Here is a 26,867-nt window from a genome sequence, read left to right as displayed (position 1 = left end):
GTGGACTGGGGATACATATTTGATATTATGATATTGTACCATGAGAGCACCAAGTGTCATGGTATATTGAACCCCATGCGCAGGGTCAGTGGGGTATCAGGAGGCTACGGGTCCACTGAGGAGCGAAGCAGTTGTGTGACTGTGTGGGAAGGGAAATCTGATGGCACAGCAGCCTGGGGCAGGGCAGGACTCCGTGGGGTGACAGAGCTCTCACCACTAGACTCATCTCTCTGTAGTTTTAGCACCTAATAAGTTCGGTAGCTGTTGAAATTACTAACGCTGGGACTCCTGATATCATTAAGTTGGCAGTCAGTAAGCTGGACCAAGATTCGGCCCTTTGCCTACTCAAGCTGAATATCAGTGGGGCAAGAATGAGTCAGCACCACCATCACCTTTTGAGTTGCTTTACTTCATGTGGCTGTGTTGAGTTGGTGCTTTTATAGGGTTTATTGTGCTCATGTATTTGAGAGGGAGACAATAATAAGCATTGCATGAAGACAGTTTCTCTGAGCCTACTTTTGTTACTAAACTAATGTTAGAGTCTGGTAAACCAGTGATGCAAATAAGACAATGCAGGTAAACGCACAGAGCTTCTTCAGTGGGTTCCATTTTCAGCTAGATGCATCCCTCATAGGACTTCTACTTTTTATCTTTATCTGATTGATCTTACAGTTTATTAAAAGGACGCTGGCTCATTGTCCTATCACCAGGAAGCTGCATTTTATTATAATTGCTGATATACACTTCTTTGCCATTTAGGTAGCGATGTTTATGCTGCAATTGGGCAGTGCCACTTTCTTGTTAACGGAACCGGTGATAAGCGCGATGACAACAGGAGCAGCTACGCATGTTGTGACTTCACAAGTGAAGTATCTGCTGGGAATGAAAATGCCATATATATCAGGACCACTGGGATTTTTTCATGTGAGTTCGGTTACAGAGATGGTTTATTCCACTAGCTAACATTTTCTTAAATAACTACACTATTTGGCTATATATAAGTGTAAGAAATTTGTTATGTATGTGTGTGAATGCACGGAAGATGTAATACCAAAGCATTCATCTTGCTCAGTCTGTAAGAATAAGGTTAGGAAAACCTGATGAAGAATTAGCAGGAATGGGTCGTATTTTGAAAGGATACAGTAATCAATTTAAAATATGTGTATTACACCATCAGTAATTCCATTCATTAGCCTGAGCAATTACACACTTGTACAGGGAGGGTTAACTCTTTCCGGAGTAGCATGTGGAGAGGATATATCATCATATATTTAACATGTCATTCTAAACATATTTTCTTCATATTTTGCTGAATAAAACCTAACCATCATTGTGGTAAAAGAAACACGACCCATGATTTCTGTATCTCCTATGCAAAAATTACTAGATATATTACTTATTGCTTTATGACATTATGTTACTTTGCCATAAACACAGCAAGTATATAGCTTTAAGGTAATTTTTATAAAATGCATACAGCTTTTCATACAGTATCATGGTTACTCCCTTTGGAAAGCAGATATTGTTGGCTGAAACCTTAAAGTTGTATAATCTTATGGCATAAAAAAATATGAGAACGTATTCTTTCAGGTAACTTATTCCAGCAAACCCTGCATTTAGGTGCTGCAAGAATAAACTCTTGGCAGAAGCATTAGTATTACAACAGTATCTGCCAAAATTATATTTTCCTCATAATAAAACTTTATTTACTTGCTGAGATGTTATTTACATTGCACTGATAGCAATTAATGAGTTGATTACCAGATGAAGTGAGGTTTCATCTAATTAACCACTAAATTCAGACACCTTATTTAAAAGCACTGACTACATTTTCTTGCACTGTTTTACTCTGTATTTTTTCATATTATTTTGGGAAATTTGTTAATGTGAACTTTGTGATAAGATGATGTTGTTTTTTAGAATTTTATTTCATAGTTTTTTATAAATTTGATAATGTTTTGTATGGCTAATCCATTGGTAAATTTTTTACAGGACCAATTTATTAATGAAAATCAGGGGCATGTAATAAACACAAGGAATTTATCTTTTAAGTACATAACAAAAAGTGTCATAGCCATTTTTATGAGTAGTCAGTTGGCCTGTGAGACTACTACAAATGATTCACCATATATTAAAATATTTTTTAATTCTTTAAAAACCTTTTCATAAATGCTACTTAGTATAAAATGTGACTAGCCCCTTTTTCATGGTGTTTCCATGGAGACTATACTTACATATAGGAATATTGTCATCTTGTAGAGATGACTGGTGTTAAGTACCACAGCCAAGACATAATCAAAACATACATTATGAGCAATAATAAGGAGCAGCAGTGATACGAAGAAATATTTCCACGTTGGTGTGCTGATGATATCATAAATGAGGTCATTTAAATGCTTTGAAAGAAATCTATTCCCTTATCCCTTGTATTTTTTAATGTATCTGAAACAAGTTCTTTGCCTTTCACTTCACTTTTGAAATCAAACCCCTTTGAATATTTTCCAAAGAATAATTTTCTTAATTTTGTTAAGGTTCTGATTGCTCTTCGGAATCGTGTGAAAACAAATGAACAAAGAAAAAAACCTCTGTACAATTTGAAAGAATAACAAAAAAAGTCTCCATATTTAGAAGGGACAATTTTACCATACAAATATTTTAAAAGGTTTCTGATATCTGTTCAGATTATGGATTACTTCAAGAAGGTCCAGTATCTTCGTCAGAATCACCAGATTTAAATTTTAGCAAACTTTTTTTTCTCTGGTGGTAGATTTATGTGAAAATTATACTAATTAGATATATGTTAGTGTGCATATGTAAGTAGAGAGTGAAAAGCAAATTTGGCACGTGTCTCTGGACATGTTCTTTCCTCCAAATTCTTGAAACTCAAAGACTGGTATTTTTGCTTACTTTTTTTTTTCTTTCTCCACTCCAAAACACCTCCCACTCACAAAGCTGATTGCTTTGCCTCAGGCAGCCTTTGGGTTGGCAAAGCAAGAATAAGAATGTTTAATAAAGTGTGACAGGAGAGTTGAAAGTAAAGCAAGCCAGTGAAATGGATTCTTTATAGCAAGTGAGATCATGATTAAATATGTAAAAGCGAACTCTGTATATGGAGAACAAATCTACTACACTGGCTTTGAGCCTACGGGACTCTTGTGTTTACACATAGTTCATGTAATTTATTAAATTTCATTTTCCCTGTACTGGGTTTGTAGCACTGCAGTTGGGCTGAACATTGCAGCATCGATTGATATGTTACAAATGGGAAAGGCAAGGTGAAGGTGAAAAAGAAAATCGGTGAGGGAAAACTACGTGAGACATAAGTTTACAAGGGACAAGAAAAGTATCATCAAGTTTTACATAATATCTGAAAACAGAAAAACATACCTATATTTGCCCTTTATCCGTGTGCAGATATATTTATCCTTCCACAAGTTTCTGAGAAAATGCAGCACTGCAAAAGGTACCTCTGCAACGTACAAACCTACTTTGAAAAATGGGGTCTTTTGTGGTTGTATTGGAAGTTTCTTGCAAAATCCTTGTGGTTGTGCTGCAATTAGCTGAAAAAACCTTCTTGTTCCCACTATTGGTCCTTTTTTTCCCTGTCTCTTCCAGTTTGTTCCCTATACAGTTCACAATAGCTGCCTGTACATTTTTCCCACAGCCTGTTGTATTTGTCCAGCAAACATCAGAATGAAACATTTTTGAAAATGCGATGAGGTCAGCTACTGTTAAGCTGTATTAAGTGTTTCAACTAATATGTTCCTTTAACTCTATTGCTTGCTTCAACCTCTAAACTAATTTTAAAAATAATCTTTTGGGTTTTCATTAAGAAAAAAGAATGCAGAAGATTTCCTTATTACATTGGAAGACACATCCTTTCTAGAATATAAACCTTTACAGTGTTCCTTATTATCCTACAAAAATACGTGAAACTATAGTGGAACTCAAAGCCATTAATTTCCCATGAGGATAGGGACATTCCATGTCTGTACATGTATGTGTGCAAAGTTAGGATATTGCTTTTTTCACTTAAGTGAAAATTTATATTGAGTGCCAAAATGTTCACTGGTTCCTCAAAATATTGCCAGATCATTTCAATTAAAAATCTTTACACAAAACTAGCAATAAAAATAAAAAAGCAAGAGGCAAACAGTCCAATTAATATATTATTGCTGTATTTTTAAATTTTTTAAATTATATAATGACACAAAAAATTGCTTTGTACACTGCAATATCAAACTAAATTCTGCTACAGAATTTGTAGATTATTTCAAAACACATAAAATACTGAATTTATAACTATGCTTGTGATGAAAACATTTATGAATATTTCTTTTGAATCAGATGTCAGCGCTACTGCAGGCTTGAGCTTTAGGTCCTTATATTTAGGATTCACACTTTCACCTTGGTTAAGTACAATAACTGACTGGACAGTATAATGTGTGAACTGTATAGTATAGAGAGATAGCTATAGTATATGTTAACCACATTCACGTTAAGAGCCACACGCTCTTTTTTCCTGAAAAGCCCATGAGTGGTTTGTGAAATGGTCTCCTGGCTTTGCCAGTCACACCATGAAATGGGTGGTTTCAGGTTTTCGGAGAATGATTACTCAGGAACAGACTAGTCAGTGAAAGCTCTTTAGTCTGACATAGTGATTGATTTAATATTTATGTATTACTGCCGGAATTGTTTCAGTGTACTACAGACACTTTGGGGGTAGGGCTGTTGGTGCTGCTGAACTCGCACGGGCTATGGAGCATTGGTAGTCCCCTTCTTTTTCATTTATTGGCTGATGTAGCCTACACGCTGAAGGGTACAATTTGAAGAGAAACATCAAAAAATACGCTGAGCAGTTCATATAAATTGTTTGTTGCAAAGTCTGAAACAGCTATGACAAAGGTCTACAAGATTTGGCTATAGAAAGACAGACATTCTAAAAGCTTACACATATTTCTTTATAATCCTTCATTAAAATTATATTTATTCCCACAACCTGATGTCTCACCTTGTCTGGGAAAATTAAATTCAACACCATAAACACAGATAGCTAGTGCTGACGCTTCTACAGACACCATTCATTTAAAAATAAGCCCACATCTCTTCGACTTTGACTGTTAGGAATTAATTCATTTCTTCCCTTTTCCTACCACTTCACCTTAGATCCAGCTCAGCCTTTGGTGAGTTTGTGGGCACAGTTTGCAGTACGGTTTTCCAGATTGCCTCCTTTTGTCCTAATTAATCACAGCTTCTGCTTGGGCACTGCGCCAAGTCCTGTGCTCTCTTGAAAATGCATTCTCGGAAAATTATGGGTACAGAGGCTTGTCCCAAGCCACTCAAGACACAGCCCACGTTGTCCGATTACAGTGGGGCAATATGTGGTTAAAAACTGTGGTTTCATTACCATTCTTCAGATTTATGACATATATAGATTATATTATTTAACAAGTTGATTTAAAAATGTTTTCCTGGGTTCTGAGAAACGTTTGTGCTGGGTTATACTGTATATCCTTAACCAAAAGTCCAAGGGATAAATTTCAAAGGACTGGACTAAATTTTCCTCTTTATGAGGAATTTATGAGAAATTTTGTCTTTTTTTTCTGCAACCATTTTTAGAGCTTTTTTTTTTTTCCCCATACAGATTATGAAAATATTCTTAGAAAGAGTGAGAGAGGAAAAAACTGGAAATTATCAGTAATTTATTAATTCTTCAAAATAAGCATCATCTCTTCAAGGAGTGACAGAATCAGAATACTGGAAAAAATTATATCAACATATTGACCACCTTTCTGCTAGAACAGGATTCTTTCTAAAATAATTTTTCTAGTATTTTTTCCTATCCAATATAAATATATGTACTTAAGCTCCAAACTGTCAAACCTTATTAGCATTATACGTGTATTTGAGAATAGGTTCTCTGGGGCAGAAAATTATTAATCTTTATTTTGATAAAACTACAAGTGTCACTTTTCATTTATTTTAGTGGTCGTCTTAGTTGCTGTCAGAGAAAACACCTTTTTTTTTTAATATTATTTTATTATCCTTAGCGTTGTGGTTTAAAAAGAAGTTACTTGTGATGCAGTCTAAATCTACATCCTAGATTTTAACTTCTGTTCTCTATATGGTTTATATTTCAGGCTACACAGTAATTCCCAGAATAGAAGTGCAGAATTCAAGTGACTTGTTTTTTCCCCTACAGCTTTAGTAAGCATGTGTATTATATCCATTTTCAAGCCTCTTTGTTCCTCCAGGCAATAGACTGTTGCTTTTATTTGTGAGGCCTGAAAACAACTTGTGATAGGGATCGATTATTTCTTTGTTTACTGGGACAGATGTTCCCTCTGACTTTCTTCAGTCCTTCTAACCATGCCAGTAGACTTGTGAATTTTTTCACTACTTTCTGTTAATCTGTTCTGATACTGATTTTTGCCTCATTTTCTGGACCCTCAAATTCAGAGTAGAACTGAAATTACTGTTCACTGATAACTGTGTCATCTGTGCTGGTGTAAAGACAACTGCGTTATTCTGAATCTGTTACTTGCAGCATTGTATTCTTCATCACAGACCCCCGTTACCCATCACTGTTGGTCATTCTATTCCTATTCCATATTTCTATTCCACACGTTCCTTATATTCAGCACTATATATCCTTCCATGATGCTTTCTTCATCGTGGATCCAACTATATTGTTCTAACCATGTTTTACAGCATGTTGCATGACATCTTAATCTTTGAAAAGATGAGGGCCTCCCATTTGCAGCTCCATAGCTCTGCTCCAGCCTCATCTTTCTCTCCTAGCGCTGCAGTCTGCCTCTCACTTGCAGCGAAGTAGCTGTTCCCCAACATCCCAGAGCCTGCTGTGGCAGGACTTTGAGCCTTGTGGTCCTGTGTGCCCCATGCACCTGCAATTCCTGCACCTTGCCAAGGAGAGTTTCCCTTGGAAAGCACTTGCCACTGGTGTGTGAATCACCCCTTCTTCCCCTATTCTCTTTTTACTTCTTGCTTTGCAGCTTTTAACTTATAATTTTATAGAATCATAGAATTGCCTAGGTTGGAAGGGATCTTTCAGATCATTGAGTCCAACCATCAACCTAAGACTGACAAAAACCATCACTAAACCATATCTCTAAGCACTATGTCTACCTGTCTTTTAAATACCTCCAGGAATTGTGCCCCAGCAGCTCCCCTGGGCAGCCTGTTACAATGCTTAATAATCCTTTCAGCGTAAAAAGTTTTCCTAATATCCAATCTAAACCTCCCCTGGCTCAACTTGAGGCCATTTCCTCTTGTTCTATCGCTTGTTGCTTGGGAGAAGAGACCAGACCTCACCTCTCTACAACCTCCTTTTAGGTAGTTGTAGAGAATGAGGGAATGCTAGGGAAAGAAACAGGGCTGAGTAGATAATATTAGTTATTTAACTAGCCAATAGCATACGTACATAAAGCTTGACAGCTAATCAGTGTGTGCAGCATCTGGACCTGACCCAAGTGTACTCCATGGAGCACTGTTTGTGTAATGGGCAAGAGCAACCAACAGGGACATTGAGTGCGCCCTGCTGAAGCTATAGTTACTCTGGAAAAGCATTTGAGTGGATCCCCTTGTGCACTGGAGAGGATGTCCTGAAGAAGACGATCTTCTTGGAAGATTCCTGTTGCTCTCTTTCCATCCTCCCACTACTGCATTTTTCTTTCCCTTTTCATTCTTCCTCTCTCTCCTTCTCTTTCCCTCTCCTTTCTGTCTTTTAAAATTTTTCCTCAGAAATAACTTTTACTATTAGAGTTGTTGGATGCTATGAGCTATGGACGCTGAAAATTAATCTTTGTGTGTGTAGGCTTCTCTCAACTTTTTTGTGCAACACTCATTTATCTTACTGAATTTAATGAGACTGAATAAGAAAAAGCTACACTTCACATTTACTGGAATTTTCTTGCTTGTTTCTACCAATAGGAAGTTGTAAATTCATATATATTAATATTCACTTCGTTTTTGAGTTTTCAAAATTCCATAGTATTTTAGCAATAATAAATTGGTGATTTTCTTCCTATCAAAATCTTAAGTGCAGGCCAGTTTGTCAGATGACTCAGGTCCTGCAGTATTGATCCAGCTCTCATATTATTTGAGATGTCTGAAAGTTGTGTAGAATATACCGTATCATGTGACACAAAACGATACATTTTTTGATCTGTGATTATTATTTGCCATTCATTGTAGATTTATGCCTACATATTTGAGAATATCAGATCAGTTCAGTTGGAGGCTTTACTTCTCTCCTTGCTGAGCATTGTGGTGCTGGTTCTTGTTAAAGAACTGAATGAGAAATTTAAGAGAAACATTAAAGTTGTTCTTCCCATCGACCTAGTTTTGGTAAGTACAAAATCAAACATCAGACTTTTTGCTTTACAAAGCTTTGTTAAACTAATCTGCTGAAGTTCACCGTGTTGTCTGTTGTTACCCACAGCCACACCTGCCACTTATTAAATGGATAGCTAATTTTCATGGCTGTGTGTTAAATATAAGAACAGGAAATAGTTTGGCTAAATAATTAAGAAAGAAGTTACATACGTTCCCAATTTGTGTAATATTTTTCATGTGTTTACTACTTTTTACATAATCACAAGAACATGAAACCTAGAATGCTAAAGTGTAAGAAGTTTGAAATAAAAAATGAAAAGTATCGGGCACGCTGTAACTCCAGGCAAGTCTTGTGCTGGGTGGTTGTGGCTGAGATGTTGCTTGTTATCTGCAATGAAGTTAAATACCTAGGCTATTGCTTTCTGTAATTTTACTTGCAGTTTTCCTCTCACATGGCTTACGCAAAATTGAAATTAGCTATTGCATTGTAAATCCCTACTTTAAAGATTCAGCTATAGTGAAATAATCATCGCCGGGACAGAAGATTTCTATTTTTCTCTAGACTGCTAAAAGAAAATTTAAAAAAATTAAGGGCAGGTGCTTGCCAGAGTGGATCATCACAATTACTCTTGTTTTGCTGGAAAAAGTTGTTTACAAAAGAATAATTTTTCTTGGGCAAAATGCTGGAAAAGAAGGTAATGTGAAGATCTGTTTCTGTGTTACCTTTTAAACAATACTGGATAAAATCTACCAGCAAACTGAGGATCACAGACTGGAACCTGTGCCTGTTCTGTTGGGATTTGTGTTTTCATCTCATAAAAAGTGCAGGAAGTGAGTGTGAAACTCCTCAGGGACGAATTTTCCACTCCCTCAGCAATACTTATACCTGCAGGAAAGCAAATATAAGAGGCAGCCACAACTTCTGCTGTATTATGTGCTGAAGTCGACATTGCCAGTCTGGATTAGATGTACCCAGAGAACATCAGCTGAATCAGACCACTCAGGAGCACCTAAATTATGAATTATTTTAAGCAGCTCACGTGAATGGCAGTGGTCTGGAGCATGCGTTGCATAAAGGCAGTTTGGACACTGATTGGCAAGATTCCTGAGGCTTTACAGAGACTTGTACTGATCCCTTTCATTAATATAGTCCTTCTTCAGCCATCTTTTCTAAATTCATTATTGTGTCCAGATCTTAGTTTCTTTTGACTCTCTTCCACATTTGCAAAAATTTTCATAATAATTTTTCCCTGTCTTACTGGATTGATCTAAGGATAAATGCATGAACACTGTCATGTTCTTGGGTATGGCAATAATGGGGACCATGTGAGAAGCTGAAAGCAATATAAACATAACATCTCTTTCTGTGTTGGATCAATAGATAATTGCTACATCCATTGCCTGCTACTATGCTGATATGGAATACATCTATGGGCTAGAAGTTGTGGGACATATTCCTGAAGGGTAATGTGTTTTTCATTAGCTTCTGACTTTTACATATGTTTACTTCTGAAAACAGTCTCTGAAGAGGTCAAAGTAGTTTTCTGAAATAACAAGTGGCAAAAAATCTATTATGTTCATTTCCAGCCTCCCCAAATACTCTTTCACAATTCAACTCCGTGTTAACAAGGTATATCTGTATAGATATCATCGTAAAAATGCAGACTTTCTTGTACATTTTCATAGCTTTTTCATTACTTTATGGAATAAAAAGTAGGCACTAAGTACCTAATGATGACTGATGGGTGTATGACAGGAAGATAGAGCACTCTCTACAAGAGTATTGCAACCTGCTTTTTGAGGGTTGCCTTGGGTTATTGTAGCAGAAAGGACTTGCAATGAGATAAGGCTTGTAGACTATTACACTTCATTCTTCTCCGCTCACTTAGATAGTAATTTTAGGAAATGGGGTTCTGAGGAAAAGATATGCTTAATCTAGAAAAGAGCATTCTGACTGCAGATAGTGATGCGTTTTTCTCCATAACCTTGAAGAGAAGGAAAAAATATATTCAGTATAATTATCTGGAAAGAGAAATTAGATCAGATGTCAGAGAGAATGTTCAAACTCCAAGGGCTGGTAAGGAATAGCACAGCTGTTGTGTTTCCCTTCCAGAAATTGCAGGGTTTCCTTAAATTTCACAAAGTACAAGTCCAGGACAGCATGAGTGTGGCATGTGTGGCAGCTTGAACTGATAGAAATAAAATAAGAGAAGTGACCGAGAAAGAAAATTGTTTTTAAGTATTTAAGGCATGCTATTACATGTTAAGTATCTGAGATTAAACAGGGGCAAGTTTGCCCTCCCAATATGTGTTATGAACAGCTAAACTGTATTGGTGCAGCTTTAATCAGGAGCTCATTTTCTGTCCAGCCTCATGGGAGAAGATTCTGCAGTGTTGAAAAACACAAGCAGAAGCCTGGATCTTTCCTGTGTATTTTTAGGCACTTACCTGAAATATCTAACCAACTGACTTGTCAGTGGAGAGCATTAGAAACCTTCAGAGTGCAGTTTGGCTCTCAGGTGGTGAGATGTGTGCTCTGGAGAGACTGAAGCCTTTTGTGGAGTACAGAAACAATCTGGGGTGATTCGGTTCTTAATTGAGGTGTTTTATGGCAGTCCTCATTAGAAGGTCTCCATCAGATGGAATAAATGTCCATACTGTCCATACCATACAAGAATACAAAATTACACAGAATCACAGAACCACAGAATGGTTCGGGTTGGAAGGGACCTCAAAGATCTTCTAGTTCCAACCCCCCTGCCATGGGCAGGGACATCTCCTGCTAGACCAGGCTGCTCAAAGCCTCATCCAGCCTGGCCTTGGACATCTCCACCTCCAGGGATGGGGCATTGACAGCTTCCCTGGGCAACCTGTTCCAGTGCCTCACCACCCTTACAGTAAAGAATTTTTTCCTGATATCCAATCTAAATCTCGCCTCTTTCAATTTGAGGCCATTACCCCATGTCCTATCACTACACTCCCTGCTAAAGAGTCCCTCCCCATCCTTCCTGTAGGCCCCCTTTAGGTACTGGAAGGCCGCTATGAGATCTCCTCGGAGCCTTCTCTTCTCCAGGCTGAACAACCCCAGCTCTCTCATAGTAGAGGTACTCCAGCCCTCTGATTATCTTTGTGTCCCTCCTCTGGACCTGTTCCAACAGGTCCATGTCTTTCTTATGTTGGGGACTCCAGAGCTGGACGCAGTACTCCGGGTGGGGTCTCACCAGAGCGGAGTAGAGAGGCAGAATCACCTCCCTTGACCTGCTGGCCACGCTTCTTTTGATGCAGCCCAGGATGCGGTTGGCTTTCTGGGCTGCAAGTACGCATTGCCTCCTCATGTTGAGCTTCTTGTCCACCAGTACCCCCAAGTCCTTCTACTCAGGGCTGCTCTCAAGCCATCCTCCATCCAACCTGTATTTGTGCCTGGGATTGCCATGACCCAAGTTTAGGACCTTGCACTTGGCCTGGTTGAACTTCATGAGGTTTGTACAGGCCCACCTCTCAAGCCTGTCAAGGTCCCTCTGGATGGCATCCCTTCCCTCCAGCATGTTGACCGTGACGCACAGCTTGGTGTCATCAACAAACTTGCTGAGGGTGCACTCTATGCCACTGTCCATGTCACTGACAAAGATGTTAAACAGCACTGGTCCCAGTAATGACCCCTGAGGAACGCCACTCGTCACCGGCTTCCATGTGGACATTGAGCCTTTGACTGCAACCCTTTGAGTGCAGCCATCTAGCCAGTTCCTTATCCACCGACTGGTCCATCCATCAAATCCATGCTTTTCCAATTTAGAGACCAAATTGTTCAAAAGGTTTAAACTTCACAGGAAAACCAACTATAAAAAAGAAAAAAATATACAGTAGAGTTTATTTTATTGTGCATTACAAAATTAGGGAATGGTTGTTGATTTTGTCTGTTGGTGGGGGAGCTAATTCATAAGGATCCCTTCATAATTTCGCAAATTTAAGTTTACAAATGGAATACTCCATCTGAAACTGTTTCCTCTTCCTGTATAAATTCTCTCCTGCAGTTCCCCACAGATCTCATTAATCTAAAATATTGAAAAATGTCACCTTACAAGTATTAAAAAAATTAGGTGTGCATGCAAAGATTGTTTCTCTTGTATTTTCATGAATTGCAGGTGCATTGAGGTTATATTCCAGGCTTTGCAAGAAGGACTGTCTTTGTTTTTTATAGGTTACCATCACCAAAACCACCACCCATGAACGTCCTGCCTGAAGTAGTCACTGAAGCTTTTGGAGTTGCACTGGTTGGTTATGTAGCATCACTAGCTCTTGCCAAAGCCTCTGCTCAAAAGTTTAAATACACTGTGGATGATAACCAGGTAAAGCTCTTTCTGCTTATTGTCAGTAAACCTTGAAATTGCTTCACTATTCTGGAAATGTATTAGAGATGAGTGGCCAGTAGGAAAGGGTGAGCTCCATATGACATCCTGAGGCCCTCCAGTAATCACAGTAAATCACAAATCTAGTCCAAATCAGCTCTGCAGAACACCCTAGCTGGTTGAGCTGCTCCTTTTGGGGAAATGCATTCTCCAGGATAATCTCATAATATCGCATTTGCTGCAGCCAGCAGCCCATTTCGGTGTTAATGCTTTTTTTCAGTTATTTTAACACAAGACAACTTCTCCTCTGCCAGCTGAGCTCTTAAAGACCAGATAAGATGTTAAATCAGCCACTAATTAAAGAAACAAAGCAGTTTTAAAAATAAACCAGGTACTTATAGCCCCAGGATATACCTGATATTATAAAATGAAGCTTATGCAAAGTACAAGTCTCATCTGAAATAAAGGTTTATTTGTATAAAAGAAGAAGAGTGGTTTCAGACAGTGCTGCCAAACTTGCAGCCATGGGATCTTTCTGTGCAGAGTTCCACTTTACAGTGGGCAAGCTTAAATATGAGCAGGATGTTTTCTGTCTCAGCTACCCTGTTTCTGGTCATGGCCGGGGGGTAACTCCAAGCCAACTGGAAATATGCGGAGACTTGAATATTGGAAATATTCAAGCACTGTGGGAAGAAACACTCCATTGTAGATAACTGGCAATAGTGTGATGAAAATGCTGCCTCAACCTTTCTTCTAAGTGGTCTGGGATAAACGACTTAAGGTTGAATGAAGAACGGTTGGTTTTGCAGCTGGAGGTCTATTTGAAAACCCTCTCTAGACGGGTCAGTCTTGCTACATCAGTGCATGTCTTTTGCCGCTCTGTTTCATTGGAAAATATGGTGGGAATGTTTGTGTCTACTCAGGTCTCTCAAAATTTTTTCAGAATGAATATATTGTGCCATGAATTTCTGTTGATGCTTGAGAGCCCTGTCTTGCAGGGGGCAGCGGAAAAATGCTTTGAGCTTAATAAAAGTCGGGCTTCAGGGCAATATACTGTTCTGTCTCAAGAGCACTAAACAGAGCGCAGCAACCTGCACGTCTTTCTGCACCTCTGGAAAACTTGTAGCTTCCACAGCTTAATTACTGAGTTGTTGGAAACTATGTGCATATGTGCATTGAATCATGGAGAAAAAGAGCAAAACCTCCATGAGAACAGAAGCTACAACGGCAGCAGGGTGGTGTAGTTTTATTGAATTCAGGGTCCAGGCATAGGGCTCTGCATGGTGGCATATGGGTGTGCAAGGCTGTCTGGGGAGCTTTGAGATGGTTCTGTCCTGTGCTGTGAAGACAAACTTATGGTCAGGTGTTGTCCTGGCTGGATGCAATACCATTCGTATCCTGAGCACTTCTAGCAGTATTGAGGTCTTTTCTTACACATTGCCCTCAGGAGATGAATGGGCTCCTTATAGTCTGGGGAAGAAGACCGATGCTGGGTAGCCAAGTTGGGCTTGGCTTGGGGTGCTTTCTTAGAACTGTGCAGCTCAGGCTGCAGATACAAGGTGGCTTCCCCACTTCTTCTTCTATAAATCTTTTTTTCAGACATGTCTGCATTTTGACTGTGACTAAACACCAGATATATTTGTAATGAAAGACAGCATGCAGATAGTATTGCTACCATACTTCACTTTCACTAAGGCGTGCTCTAAAAGAATAAAAATCAGTGGCTGCCTTTTTCCAATAGAATCATAAGCCAGAAACAACCTGGACACTGTCCAGATCCCACTACTTGAGAATCTGGCCTGTTAAAAAGCAGATGTGGATCAAGACGTAAATATTTTGGATGAATTTCGTCCTCAGAACTTAGCAATACCATTTATTCTGTGAACAAAAAGCGCCTCCTGCTTTTGATGAACCTGGTTCAGCAGCTCTGTCATTCAAATTAACTCTGAATTGTGAGAAGGTATATTATATTGGGAGATGTTTTATCATGTGCATATGTGATTTTTTCCCCTCAAAAATATGGCCCTCCTTTGTCATTGCTAATATTTACATGCATAATATTTACTCCTTTGTTGGCAAGAAGCATTGAAATGACAAAACAATGGGAAAAAAACATATTCTATTTAATGACTTTGCAGGAATTTTTGGCTCATGGTCTCAGCAACGTGATTCCTTCATTTTTCTTTTGCATACCAAGTGCTGCAGCGATGGGACGGACGGCACTTTTATACAGTACGGGCGCCAAAACACAGGTAATGGGTTGGAGTGAAATATGTAGGAGAATTAAGGCTCTGATACTGCTCACTGGAACTTGTACTGATTTATCCATTGTATTTCCCTATTCTCCCTTTTCCTCTGTCCTGGAAAATGACTCTGCCCTGTCATTTTTAACAATCTTCATGGAATTGCAGATGATCAGCAACTGTCTTACTAGAAAAGATAATGGTTCCACTTATTCATTTTTACCTGATTAGTTCAGTATAGACTCCGAAGTCTATGGCGGTAAGGAGGTTAGGAGTTGTGTTTTCAGACTGCAGGAAACCACACACAAGTCATTTCAGTTTTATGTGAATTTGCCAGCACTGTAACAAAAGTGCCCTCTGATGGTGTTTAATGGATTTAGGTTAAGCTAAAGTTTTAGGAAAAAAAACAGATTTAATTTAGTGCTTCTACCTTATTTGCAAAATAAAGTGAAAGTAACCTTAAGAGCAGGTTTGTTAAAAAAAAACCCACGTAATCTCTAGCTTCTGCCTTGTGACATGATGTACTTGTCCAGTTCCTCAGTATACATTGAGCCCATAGAGATGACAGTTTGGTTTTTGAGGACTTCTTGGGCTATTTCCTACTGTTGGAAATTAAACGCACAAGCTCTTATTGCAGTAGCTCAGAAAAGAGGGAACTGCAATTGATGAAAATGGTAGTTGTGACCCTGTAAGGCTGTCACCTGTCCTAACCATGCCCATGAACAAGAGAAGTGGCAAACTGCTCATCTCTCACCTTTGGGTGTGGGACACTGCAGCCGGGACACCCCTGGGGCAGCCCCCTAAGTGCTGTCTCTCCCTCCTTCCTCTGAAATGCAAGGGTCCCTTGGTGGCATCCTGCCATATAAATGTTATGTCCTTCGGAGTTTGTTGCTGTTGTCTTTTTATAGCTGTTCTTGCCCGTGTAAAGGTCATTAATTACAAAGGGAAGGGTAACGAGGTACAACTGATGAGGTTAACCAACAGTCTGTAGGTGCTGTTTCTTCTTCACCATGTCCTGCAATTATTTCTCATGCAGATACCACAATACTTAGAAACGATACAGGGCTTTATTTCAAAACTCTGGGTGTTAATTACTTGCTAATTAGCCTAGACGGTACTCTGAACTCGATTAATCATATGAATAATTTATCCAATAATAATCTTTGAAAGAATTTATATGCAAATAGTTTAGCTACCACTTTGCTATTAGCTATTTCACATCTTTGGGTTGGATTCAATGTCATACCATGTGCCCACATCCTCACAGACATCCTCTGCTCTTACCTGTTCACATATTGTCTGTAAAATTTGCAGTTGTACTCCATCGTGCCTTTTCCAAGGAAGTTTTAGTTTAACCTGAAAGCATATAGGGTATTTGAGCACTGTGGCTCTGGTACATGTAGGCAAAGGCCCCGATAGAAGTTTATTTGATATAAGAAATGGAAACAGAAACCAACTGAGTTTGATGTCAAGGTAGGAAGCACATGGTAAAAATAACAAGTGTCTGCTTGGTTTTATCCACCACTTTCACAGTATAGCAGAACCTGCATCCAAAAGTTAGAGTGTGGCTATGCATTGGCACTATGAAAATACTTTAATAAACATAAAAATCTCTCTCCTGCCTTCTTTTTGAAAAGCAACATGTCTGCCCAAGCCTCTACTTTTGGGGCTGTATAGGCAGAATGAAGAGATGAGAAGAACATCACTGATAAGTGTTGGTCAGGTCATAGGCAAAAAGAAGAGTGAGGGGTTGCTTTGACTACGTGGAGAGAAGTCAGTTTAATGTGATGTACGTCATGAAAGAAATGTGAAGAGCCTTTCAGGGACTCAGAGCAGCCCTTTTTTTCTCCAACGTCTCTACCTGGGATTCTGGGATGTCTTTTATTCTTCAGTGATACCTTTTCCTGGGAGAAAACAGAAGTGAGGAGGGACTGTATCGTGGGCTAGAAGTGTCCTTCAAATAGAATCAACTTTTTTTTTTTTTTTTGCTTTTTAGGAAGGCGGAAAGAGGGAAAAGTTCCTTGTGACTTTACCAGCAGATTTTGTGTCCCTTTTTCTGTAAACACTCTGTCTATCCTTCTTGACGGTATTTTTAAGTACACCATGGCTTTAATTTTCTAGTGTTTTAACAACTTGTCTGGTTTTGTTTTTAACAACTTGTCTCTTAAAATGAAACCTAATTATTTCAGTAAAGAAACATATTATCAATATAAAAATAAAGTGAGCATCTGTCTACTTATCGTCAAAAACCTTCTGTGAATCTGGGCTGTATCTTAATGAGACCAGAAGTACTCTACTTTGTGAGCAGTCAGAGTGGAGTAAGACACTGCAATTTTACTGTAGTTTTTCATCAGATTAATACCATATAATACTGTGAAGAAACATATCATTCTTGGACTGTATATTTGTCTGGATCCATGTCAACTGTATTCATTATAATTTTTAACATATATTTTAAAATTGTTCCTACAGTTTCTAAAGTAAATTCCACTGATATTAACATGAAATCATTGGTGGTTTCTGACTTGACACAATAGTGATTTAGCGATGATCCCAGTAAAAGAAGTTAAAAATCTTCTCTTGTGCAAAAACCCCAGAATTTTCCATATGTAAGTTTTGCTCAGGGCTATGGCAGTTCTGTGATTTGGTGCAACATAGGGTGCAGGGCCCTAAATATATTACAGAATGACAGTGGGTGCTGTGAAACTTCTGGGGTGAGATACTGCACACACACGCTGCGCTTAATAACCGAGCGTGTAAGTGCTGCTGTGGTCTCTGTCTGTGTGCTGACAACAGGGTCAAGAGCAGATACAGAGATGTCTTACTATGTTTTCACTGTAGTTGGCTGAAGGAAACAAGCCAACGAATTTCAGAGATTAAAATGGAAATTATATGCATCTGCAATCCACAGATACATTAATAGGCAGGATCTTCAACAGCCAATTCTTGACTTTGTCTACAATATTTAATAATTAGTCCTTTTCACACTTTTTGTTGTTGTTGTTGTTGTTAGACTGAATGATCTGCTTTTCTTCTTTGTTTGTTTTAGGTGGCTTGCCTTGTCTCTTGTGTGTTAATTCTTGTGGTGATCTATGCAATTGGACCTATGCTGTACTGGCTGCCTATGGTACAGTACTTACCTTCTTTTTTAAAGATTATGTCAAATGTTTTCTAACAACTTAATTTCTTTCAGGGAAAGACAGCACTACCTCTAAAACAGCTCTATTTAATTTCAGTGGGAGAAAGAATAGTGAGGGCAGAGCAAGTCTAAAAATCATAAAATACAGAGGCGGTAACATAACTCATGTAGACTTTACACATATATAGTTGCGCATATAGACTATCATGTAAGTATATAATAAAGCATTTCTCTTTTACTTACTTTTGGCATGTAGTTTATGAAAAACATACATCCAGATTGCTGTGGACTTGTAAATTGGCAGAGTGGCAGAAATTAATGAAGATCCACGATTTTTCTCCATTTACGTGTATGACGTATGACTTTGCTTTTCAAATAAATTTGACACAAATGATTATGGATATTGATCTAAGCTTAATTACAGAAAGATTATGAGACATTCTTATATCTCTGTCATGGAATACATCTTCTACACTAAGACTCTGTAAAGCAACCTGGTGTGTTTTCACATAAGCTATTTCTATCTTTTGGTATTACAAATTAATAGTTAATTTTTGCCAGAGGCATGCCAAAGATGCAAAGTACAGCTCCCAAATTAACCATAATTCTGCCATCTTTGTATATGAAATTTTAGCTCAACTGTATTTTAAATTTACTTCATGCTATTGTTTACAGTGTCACATGAAGGTTCTCACTTTTCAAACACAGATCCTTTTATAGCTTATTTTAACCATGCAGAGTAAGGACTCTTGAAGGGGGATGCACAATATGTCTTTTTTCTTACTATACTGCTGTCCTCCCTGCATTTTTTTGTATAGGTTATATGTAAATTTTGACTGTTTTCCTCTAGGCTTTTTTCTGCTAGATTTTTAAAAACAGCCCTTTTCATATGTTGCTTTCTTGATATGTTATTTCTTTTCTACTACGCTTTTTCAGCCCTCCCCACCCACGTACTGCAAGTCCATTGCTTTGTACTCCCTCCTTTATGGCTCCAGATGATTTCTCCATCCCTCCCATCCCCCTTTCCGATTTGGAGAAAAATAAATTATTTTGTTTGCCTCAAAGTTAGTAATTTTTTTGCTCTGGAGGCCTTCTCTAGGTAATAAAGAAGGGGAATTAAAATTCTTCACTCACTATGTAGAGGTTGAGTGCTGATTTGCTTCTCAGTCCCCCAGACTATGGAAGAACGTCATTGGCCTGGTGATGTATGGAGAGTCTTGGGACATCCTGAAGTTTCTGTCATTTTCTCACAAGCAAGTGGCCTATAAACTGCCTTCAGAAAAGAAAAATTGGGTTTGACACTGTTACATTTGTGCCACAAGGACACCGGTGCTTATTCCATTTTTTGAAACACTAACTTCAGGTTTTTGATAATTTAATTATCATACTGACTGCTAAATTGAAGAAAGAGCATTTGTTTTAACTATCAATTCTGTAAATGATTTTTGCTTTTTATTTCTTCGCAGTGTGTGCTAGCAAGCATTATCATTGTAGGCTTGAAGGGGATGCTAATGCAGTTCCGTGACTTAAAAAAATATTGGAATATGGATAAAATAGACTGGGTAAGTGAAACAGAATCTAAGGAGGTTTTCCTGAGACCCTTTAACAAATACCTGCTAAATAAACTCAAATAGTTCTGTGGCCCTGGAAAATAAAAGTGCAAGCCATTATTTTTAGGGGTTTTGTGTACTATCAGTTTATTTTTGGTCCCTGAATAACAGCATTTGTAATGTCAATTGTATTAAAAAAAAAAGGAATTTTAGCAAATGATAAAGAATTAAACCTAACTTAATTCTAAATATGTGTATACAGACAGATCAGGTTAATCTGAGCAGCTGCATGGCTGATTCTGTATGCCTTCCCTAGCTGGTCAGCATACTTTTGCCACTGTAGTATTATTGAAGAGATCCTGGTACCTTTGTCCTCTGGGGATGTGGAATGACCATACAGGACAAACAGAACTGGAAACACTAGAGATGCAGAAACATACATGTCCGAGGGTGCTGCAGGTAAACTGCTACAGCACTTTCAGATTTTGCAAACAGAATATATATTGTTTGATCATAATGAAAGATTCTGCAGTACGAGAGGATGAATACATCAGAAAAAGCAGATAGATGGAAGGAGACATAGTACGAAAATCTAGTTTAATACGAAGTCTGAATAGTCTGACATACATTTGCACAGAATTCCTAGCAAATATTAAAGATGATCCATGTTTAGGAAGACTCCTAGATTTCTCTTCTAAGGGAGTTTTTGAATGTATTGGCCACTTAGTGGAACCAAAACCTCTAACCACTTACATAAATACATACTGACATCCCATAAAGCTTTTGCAACTTCTGTTTATGCAGTTTCAGTTAACAAATATTCAGAAAGGTATTTTGGTCATATCCTCCTCCTCATGATGGAAGATATTGATTACTGGAGGTAATACTGGACTTTCTTGAACTCACCAGTGACTTAGTATTCTACAGCAGTAATGGTCTAAACTGAATAAATATATATATATTTTTAATAGAATATTCGTATGGAAAGCAGAGCTGAGTAAACAACATCAAGTTTGGCTATGTGAGATTTTTCACATTTCATCACAGAATACTAGAGTAGTGTTTGGGGTTTGGGTTTGGTTTTTTTTGTATCATCCAGAAGAAAACCTCAATCTTTCATGAAATCTTATGTTCCTCAAGCAGAAAAAATATGAAAATATTTTCTACCACTTGTGCTGTATTTGTTCTTCAGCTTAACCCATATTGCCAGAGACCCAAATGGTGAATGATGTGGATCCAGAATTATTTTGGGGACAGTGGACTTAAGAAAATTGGTAGCTATGAGAGAGAGATATAGCTTCTCTATCAGTGCATTGAGATAATAAGTAGTTAAGTTTTCCAATTGGACATTCTGGAATCTCACTAAACTTGATGTGTCTTCATAGATAGACTAAGCTGATTGATTTTTCCTTTTGTGGTTCTGGCAGAAAAGGATGGGTGAGTAGTTAGCTATTACATCTCTGACATCTGTCATTATTTCTAAGAGAGGTTATAGAGAGGGAGAGTTTGCTGGATTTATCTTTTTGACTGAACATACTTAAACAGTGATTTATCTTCAAATAGTTGCACTATAAGTCCTTAGCCTGACAGGCTAAATCATCTTACTTTAAATAGCATAATCTAAAGCAAGGCTATAAACATTGATCTTACATTGCCGCCTGGTCTGAGGAGCCCCACCAAGCCCAGTGATTTGAGTAACTACACTGGTGTTGATTTTGGCTGGAAAAGATTCACCCCAGCAATTGACAGCACATTGGAAATGAATCAGTTCCATTAACCAGGTTATCCAAAGTTTCTTGAAGATAGAAACTCTAACAAAACATTTGGAAATAATTAGCAGCTGTCCTTTCTGGAACTCATTCTTTGAAGGGCGTGTGTCATGTAACACAGAAGTCAGGTTTGTTATGCTCATAGGTCTGGCAAATGAGATTGCGTGGAAACAGAATATTATGGCTTTTGTTACCTTGTTCTTTTGCACTTCTTTAAGCTTCTTATTGAACACAAAAAGGATAAGTAATATTTATTTGTTGATTGGTTCTTTATAAAATATAATCCCGTTAAATGTAAAAAGTACAGATTGAAAGGTACGGCTCAGGAGTTGAACTTTGCCTAGTTTATGGGTCCCGTCCAACTCAGGATATTCTGTGAGTCTATGAAATCTCTCCTTTCAGCTATGGATTGCTTTTTCTTGCAGATTTAATGTTTAGGAGCAGCTGAGTTCACAGGAACAGATAGGCTGACAGACCTAAGTAGCTAATGCTAAATATTATCAGCTGAATATTATTACATTTTTTTTGCTTCAGTTTCCTTTCAACTTGTTTTTTGTCAACCCTGAGGAATTTCTTGTTTTTACATCCCACCTCTCAAATCACGTTCAATTTCTTTCCAGCTAGAACCCCATTGCCCTTACCTGCCATTCACAGCTCTCACGAACTTCTGACTGACTTCTGTCAGTCCCTACGCCTTCTTGGATGACTTCAATAATTTCAGCTCAATAATTGCCCTATTCCACTGTATATGTTAAATACATAACTCTCTGCGTAGCAGTATTTGTCCTTCCTCTGCTGTCCTCATTTTTTGGCTGTTTACAAGATATTGATTCCTGTGTTTTGTGTGTTTTGTACGTTAACCCAAGAATGATTCATCTTGAATTTTTGCCTATTTCGGGGGAAATGCCAGGAAGTTGATCTGGAATTCTTCTGTAAGTGTATCTCACTTTTCAGGTCCTTAGATCAACAGGATTTCCTATCCTTCCTGCAAGGCTAATTTCTTATCCAGGCCTACTTCTTGACTAACTTCCCTTTCTTATTCTCCAGCTTGACAGCACACTTTCCTAGTATCAACAAAAAGGCCAGTGAAGTTCTTGCTAACTCTTGTTTTTAAGGCTGAGCATTACAGATGAGCTGCAACCATCTATACTAGGCAAAGACTACTGCCTGGTAACGGACTGCTGAAAAAACGTGTTCTTTTTGCTGTTAACAGTTGTACTTGAAAGTGACAATAGATGGGGAAAAAGATTTCAAAAGGTGACCCTCTAAATGAAAAATGACAATAGAATAAGGATTATTTGCATGAGTTAATTATATAACAGGGGTTTGGGGTATTTAACAGAGAAATACTATGGCATTTAAAGAGAAAAAATGTTAAAATTGTACAAATGACTTTGCCAGGAAACGACTATAGCTGAGGCAGAGTTGCATTGTATGCCTGACGAGTAGAGCAGAAAGAATGGCAACAATTTATGGTAAAAATTAGGCATTCCCTGCATGATGTCATGATGGGAGAGGTAGTTATAGATGTTTGACTTGTATGTGTATGCACATATACTAATATATAAGGATTAAGGAATGCTACCAATTCAGCAATTAAAGTAGATCCAACAAGGAGGGTCTCACTTTTGGCAAATGTCCTCCAAGATCTTGCTGGTTGGAGGTTCTAAGACAGGGGCCCACCATCCTGTCAATCTATTTTGTCAAAATAGACTGGAGTAAGGAACCCAGGGAGGGTCTTCCATGGAATTTTGGACCTCACTGGTGCAATTTCACATGTTTTTAGGACTTTTTGACATATCCTCAAGAGGGAGATGAACTTTTAGATTTGGTCAGATATTCGTCACATAGGGGCCCTGATTCAAAGCTGAGGGCTTTGTTATATAAACAGTTTTCCAAAGACTAGGAAGCCATCTCTTCTATGATAATAATTTTACATGAATGCTTCCAGTTTGTGACATCCTAGGGAGATTTTCTATCCTTCTCGTATTAGTGAATATGCTACCCTAAGTTAAATTAGTTTTGCTGTAGTTAGTCTCAGTGGGGTGGGAAGGAATTTGCAAATGCTTAATCCATTGAAAACATGATTGCTATATAAATTCTTTTTTAAGAATAATATTTATATCAGTCCATCTGTCTCCGGGGCAGTCTGTGTGAACAAATACCTTTTCAATCATTGTGTATGGAATGCTTGTGAAAAATTATATTAAAGAACTACCATACCACTTTACTATTAAGCGGTTCTTGTTTTATGGCTGTGGTGGTCTTCACTTCAGCACATGAATTGTAAGTTCTGATGAAGGGTGCCCTGAGGACATGTGCATGCATCAGTCATTTGTCTGCAGAAGGACGTGGGAGCATGGGGAGCAGCCTCCATGGAGCGAGAGCCTCCTCCTGGCCTCCAGCATCTTCTCTGCCAAGGCACCCCCTGAATGATCAGGAGTTTAGTAGGATTCTTCTGGCTGTGTGCTGACAACTGCAGCAAAGACCTCTGTATCTCAACAAGTCGTCACAGCCTCGTGTTATAGGCAGCACAGAGCTGGTCAGTCAAGTCATGTTAGGGTACGATTCTTGTCTTCCTGTAGTAGGCAGCAGCATAATCAAATAGGAGTCAAGTGAAATGCATCCTAAATTCCCCTAAATCCCATAACCAGGTCTCTGTTGATCATGGTGGGAATCTAGACAGCTCATCCAGCTGTAGACACCTGTGCAGTGGACAGCTGATGTCAAGTGAAATGAACCCTCCCCATACAGGCTATAGCTGATCATCTCCTCAGTTTGCAACAAAAAGGGAAGCTTATACTCTGGTTTCAAAGCGGTACAGAAACATTTAGTATCACAGTATCTCTAGCATTGCATTGTTTAGCCATTGGTGCAAAGAGTATTCTCCCACTTCACCTATTTATATGCACTTTTTTTTCCCCCACCAAGTTCACATTTCTCATTCCCCTCAGTGGTAGATGGGTAGGCCTTATGAAATGAAAAGTTCTACGTGGAAACACACTGTCCACAAAGTTTCGGAGGCAGCATATATATATACAGTGATAGCACCTCTCAATGCTTCTAATACTTTCTGATATATGCGGAATTCAACATAAATCCGTATCTCTTACTTGTTTCTTTTCTCCCTCTTTAGATTTTTTTTAATTAATACAATACAAGCATATTTAGAAGTTGGATTTTGTTTTAATTTTTGAGAATAATATGTGCCTATAATACATAATTGCTAAGATTTGAAGAATGGTTAAATTCTATCTGTCCTGGAATCACAGAATCGTAGAACACACAATAACCATCTTGAAGTAAGTTGCCAAAGAAAACTTTGATATTTCTATGACTTCTTTGTTGAACCTTGTGACAACCCATGAATTAAAAAAATGTCTATCAGATCAACATTACTTCTTTCTACAAGTTCGATGCTACTCTACCTAAAAAAATATTGACTCCAGGCCAACACAAAGCACTGAAAGGGTGATTGACAGATGAGAATATGGTTGTTTTGGCTCATCCTCTACAACAATGGCAGTCTCTGGTTACGGTTAAGATGTGAGATACTAAGCTGCTTAGTACTCATCAGTACTTAAACATTTTTGGCTTTGATTCTTCCTATGTAGACTTCGTATTGGGTTTTCGTGCTTTCTGTTTTCTTCCAAGACAGAAAAATTTTGCAGGTCTTGCAGCAGGGATTTAGTTAGATGAGGCTGAGGTCTGCAGCTGAAGTGGATTCCTGATCTCAGGCATTGTCAAGGGTTCAGCCTTATCAGGATGGGCTAATTCTTGATCCCACCTGAATTTCAGGTTTGTATTACTTCTGTTAACACTTTCATGTCCAGCGAACGTCTTCATAAATATATATTGTATTTGTTAATCTTAGAATTGCTTTCTCCCTGATTAATCAGAACTCAATGTTTGTTGCTCTTAAAGGTACTCTTTGCAAGTATGTATTGCACAATTTTTATAGGATGTCATAAAATATAACTGGAGGTTGAGTACTGTGTCAAAGAATGAAGTACCTCTTTACTCAACAGCCAAGCTGTTGAAGAGACTGCAGAACCTTTTGCAGTAGTTTAATTTTGAAGATGAGGGAGGAAAAGGTTTCTCAGTAGAGTCCTGTATCCATCCTCTGTGAAGCACAAATTAGTACAGTATGACTTACATTTTATAATTCATAAAATAACAGTTCTGAAATCTGCTTGAGCAAAATTCCTGTGGTTAGGCTGAAAGTATTCTATTGTCTCTGGCTTTCCTGAGCTAAGTGAAAGCATTAGAAAGGACAATTTTAACACTGATTGTGCCATTGTAATGTGATCTGTTCCTCTGCAAACATTAACAAGAAGCACTATAATTGTTGGAACAGGCACCTGTGGAGATCAATATATCCAGAGGAGTGAAAATACTTTCCATTCTTCTTTAACGCTCTTTATGTAAAGATTAAGCGACATCTTTGCTTAAGGCTCTCTTGAGGAAAGAAATATGTGCTGACATTAGGTTGATATAAGAAATCTCAGTCATTTGTACTTTTCTCCTTTTAATTGTAAAATCTGGATATCTCTCAGCCAAACACATCATTGCAGTATGGAAATATATGTGAACATTTCTGTTTAGAAAATTTTATTTAAATTTTAGAAAAATTTTATTAATCAAATATTGAAAGATGTGGAAGTAATCTGAATTCTCACCATTTCCCTGTGAAGAAATTCATTTCCCAATAATTTTTATTTGTTAGAGAGTTGGTTTAGTCAGCTGTACTCTGATAAATGCCACTTTTAATTAACCTCCTTGCATATTGTAATTCCCACTTATACAATTAGTGGGAGAAGAGCTCTCTGTCTGTGACCTTTAGGGTACTTCATTGTGTAAAAGGAAAGGAAGATTTTAAATGTGTGCAATGAAGAAGGTGACAAAAACTCGCAAAGTGAAACATAAAATATAGGTTTTAGAAAACCACTGAGTTCATTCTGAATTGTACTGTTAGCGCAGCTACATATGCTATTTTAAGAAACTCTGAAAAGAACCTCTGTGAGCATTGGGATGAGTAGTGCTGTGTCATATCTGTTCTCCCATGGGCAGACATTATTTTAATCATTAAATCAGTCTTCGATATTTGCCAGTTCAAAGATTTGAAAGTTCACCTCTGAGAAACTACCTTAATTTTTAAAATCTCTGTTTCTGATTTGTAGAATGTACATTGTTACAAAAATTAAAACTAATCACCCCTTTCTGTTTCCCTCCTTAAAGAGCATATGGATTAGTACCTACGTGTTTACAATATGCTTTGCTGCTAACGTGGGACTGTTGTATGGCGTTGTCTGCACTATAGTAATTGTGATTTTCCGCTTTCCCAGGTGAGAAATAATTTATGGAAATGGTCTAGTACATTGTTATGTCTTCTTTCTGGCACATTGCTTCACTGTCAGAGCAGACATATGGTACGCTATATTTCACAATGAAACTTCAGGTTTTAA

At 38.1% G+C, this 26,867-nt stretch overlaps 1 protein-coding gene across 1 annotated transcript in view; it reads left to right on the top strand.

The window, feature by feature from the left end:
- Positions 1 to 26,867, top strand: part of SLC26A7 (solute carrier family 26 member 7) — a 70,943-nt gene that overhangs the window by 28,355 nt on the left and 15,721 nt on the right. The window contains exons 4-11 of the mRNA XM_054191970.1: positions 760 to 924; positions 8,215 to 8,367; positions 9,737 to 9,819; positions 12,554 to 12,701; positions 14,840 to 14,953; positions 17,994 to 18,071; positions 19,550 to 19,645; positions 26,641 to 26,747. Of these exons, the coding sequence (XP_054047945.1) occupies positions 760 to 924; positions 8,215 to 8,367; positions 9,737 to 9,819; positions 12,554 to 12,701; positions 14,840 to 14,953; positions 17,994 to 18,071; positions 19,550 to 19,645; positions 26,641 to 26,747 (944 nt within the window). The remainder of the gene's footprint in view (positions 1 to 759; positions 925 to 8,214; positions 8,368 to 9,736; positions 9,820 to 12,553; positions 12,702 to 14,839; positions 14,954 to 17,993; positions 18,072 to 19,549; positions 19,646 to 26,640; positions 26,748 to 26,867) is intronic.

Source organism: Rissa tridactyla, chromosome 2, assembly GCF_028500815.1.
Source record: "Rissa tridactyla isolate bRisTri1 chromosome 2, bRisTri1.patW.cur.20221130, whole genome shotgun sequence".
In the NCBI taxonomy this organism is placed as follows: Eukaryota; Metazoa; Chordata; class Aves; order Charadriiformes; family Laridae; genus Rissa; species Rissa tridactyla.
Note: the sequence above shows the minus strand (reverse complement) of the source record. Positions and strands in the feature narration are given on the sequence as shown.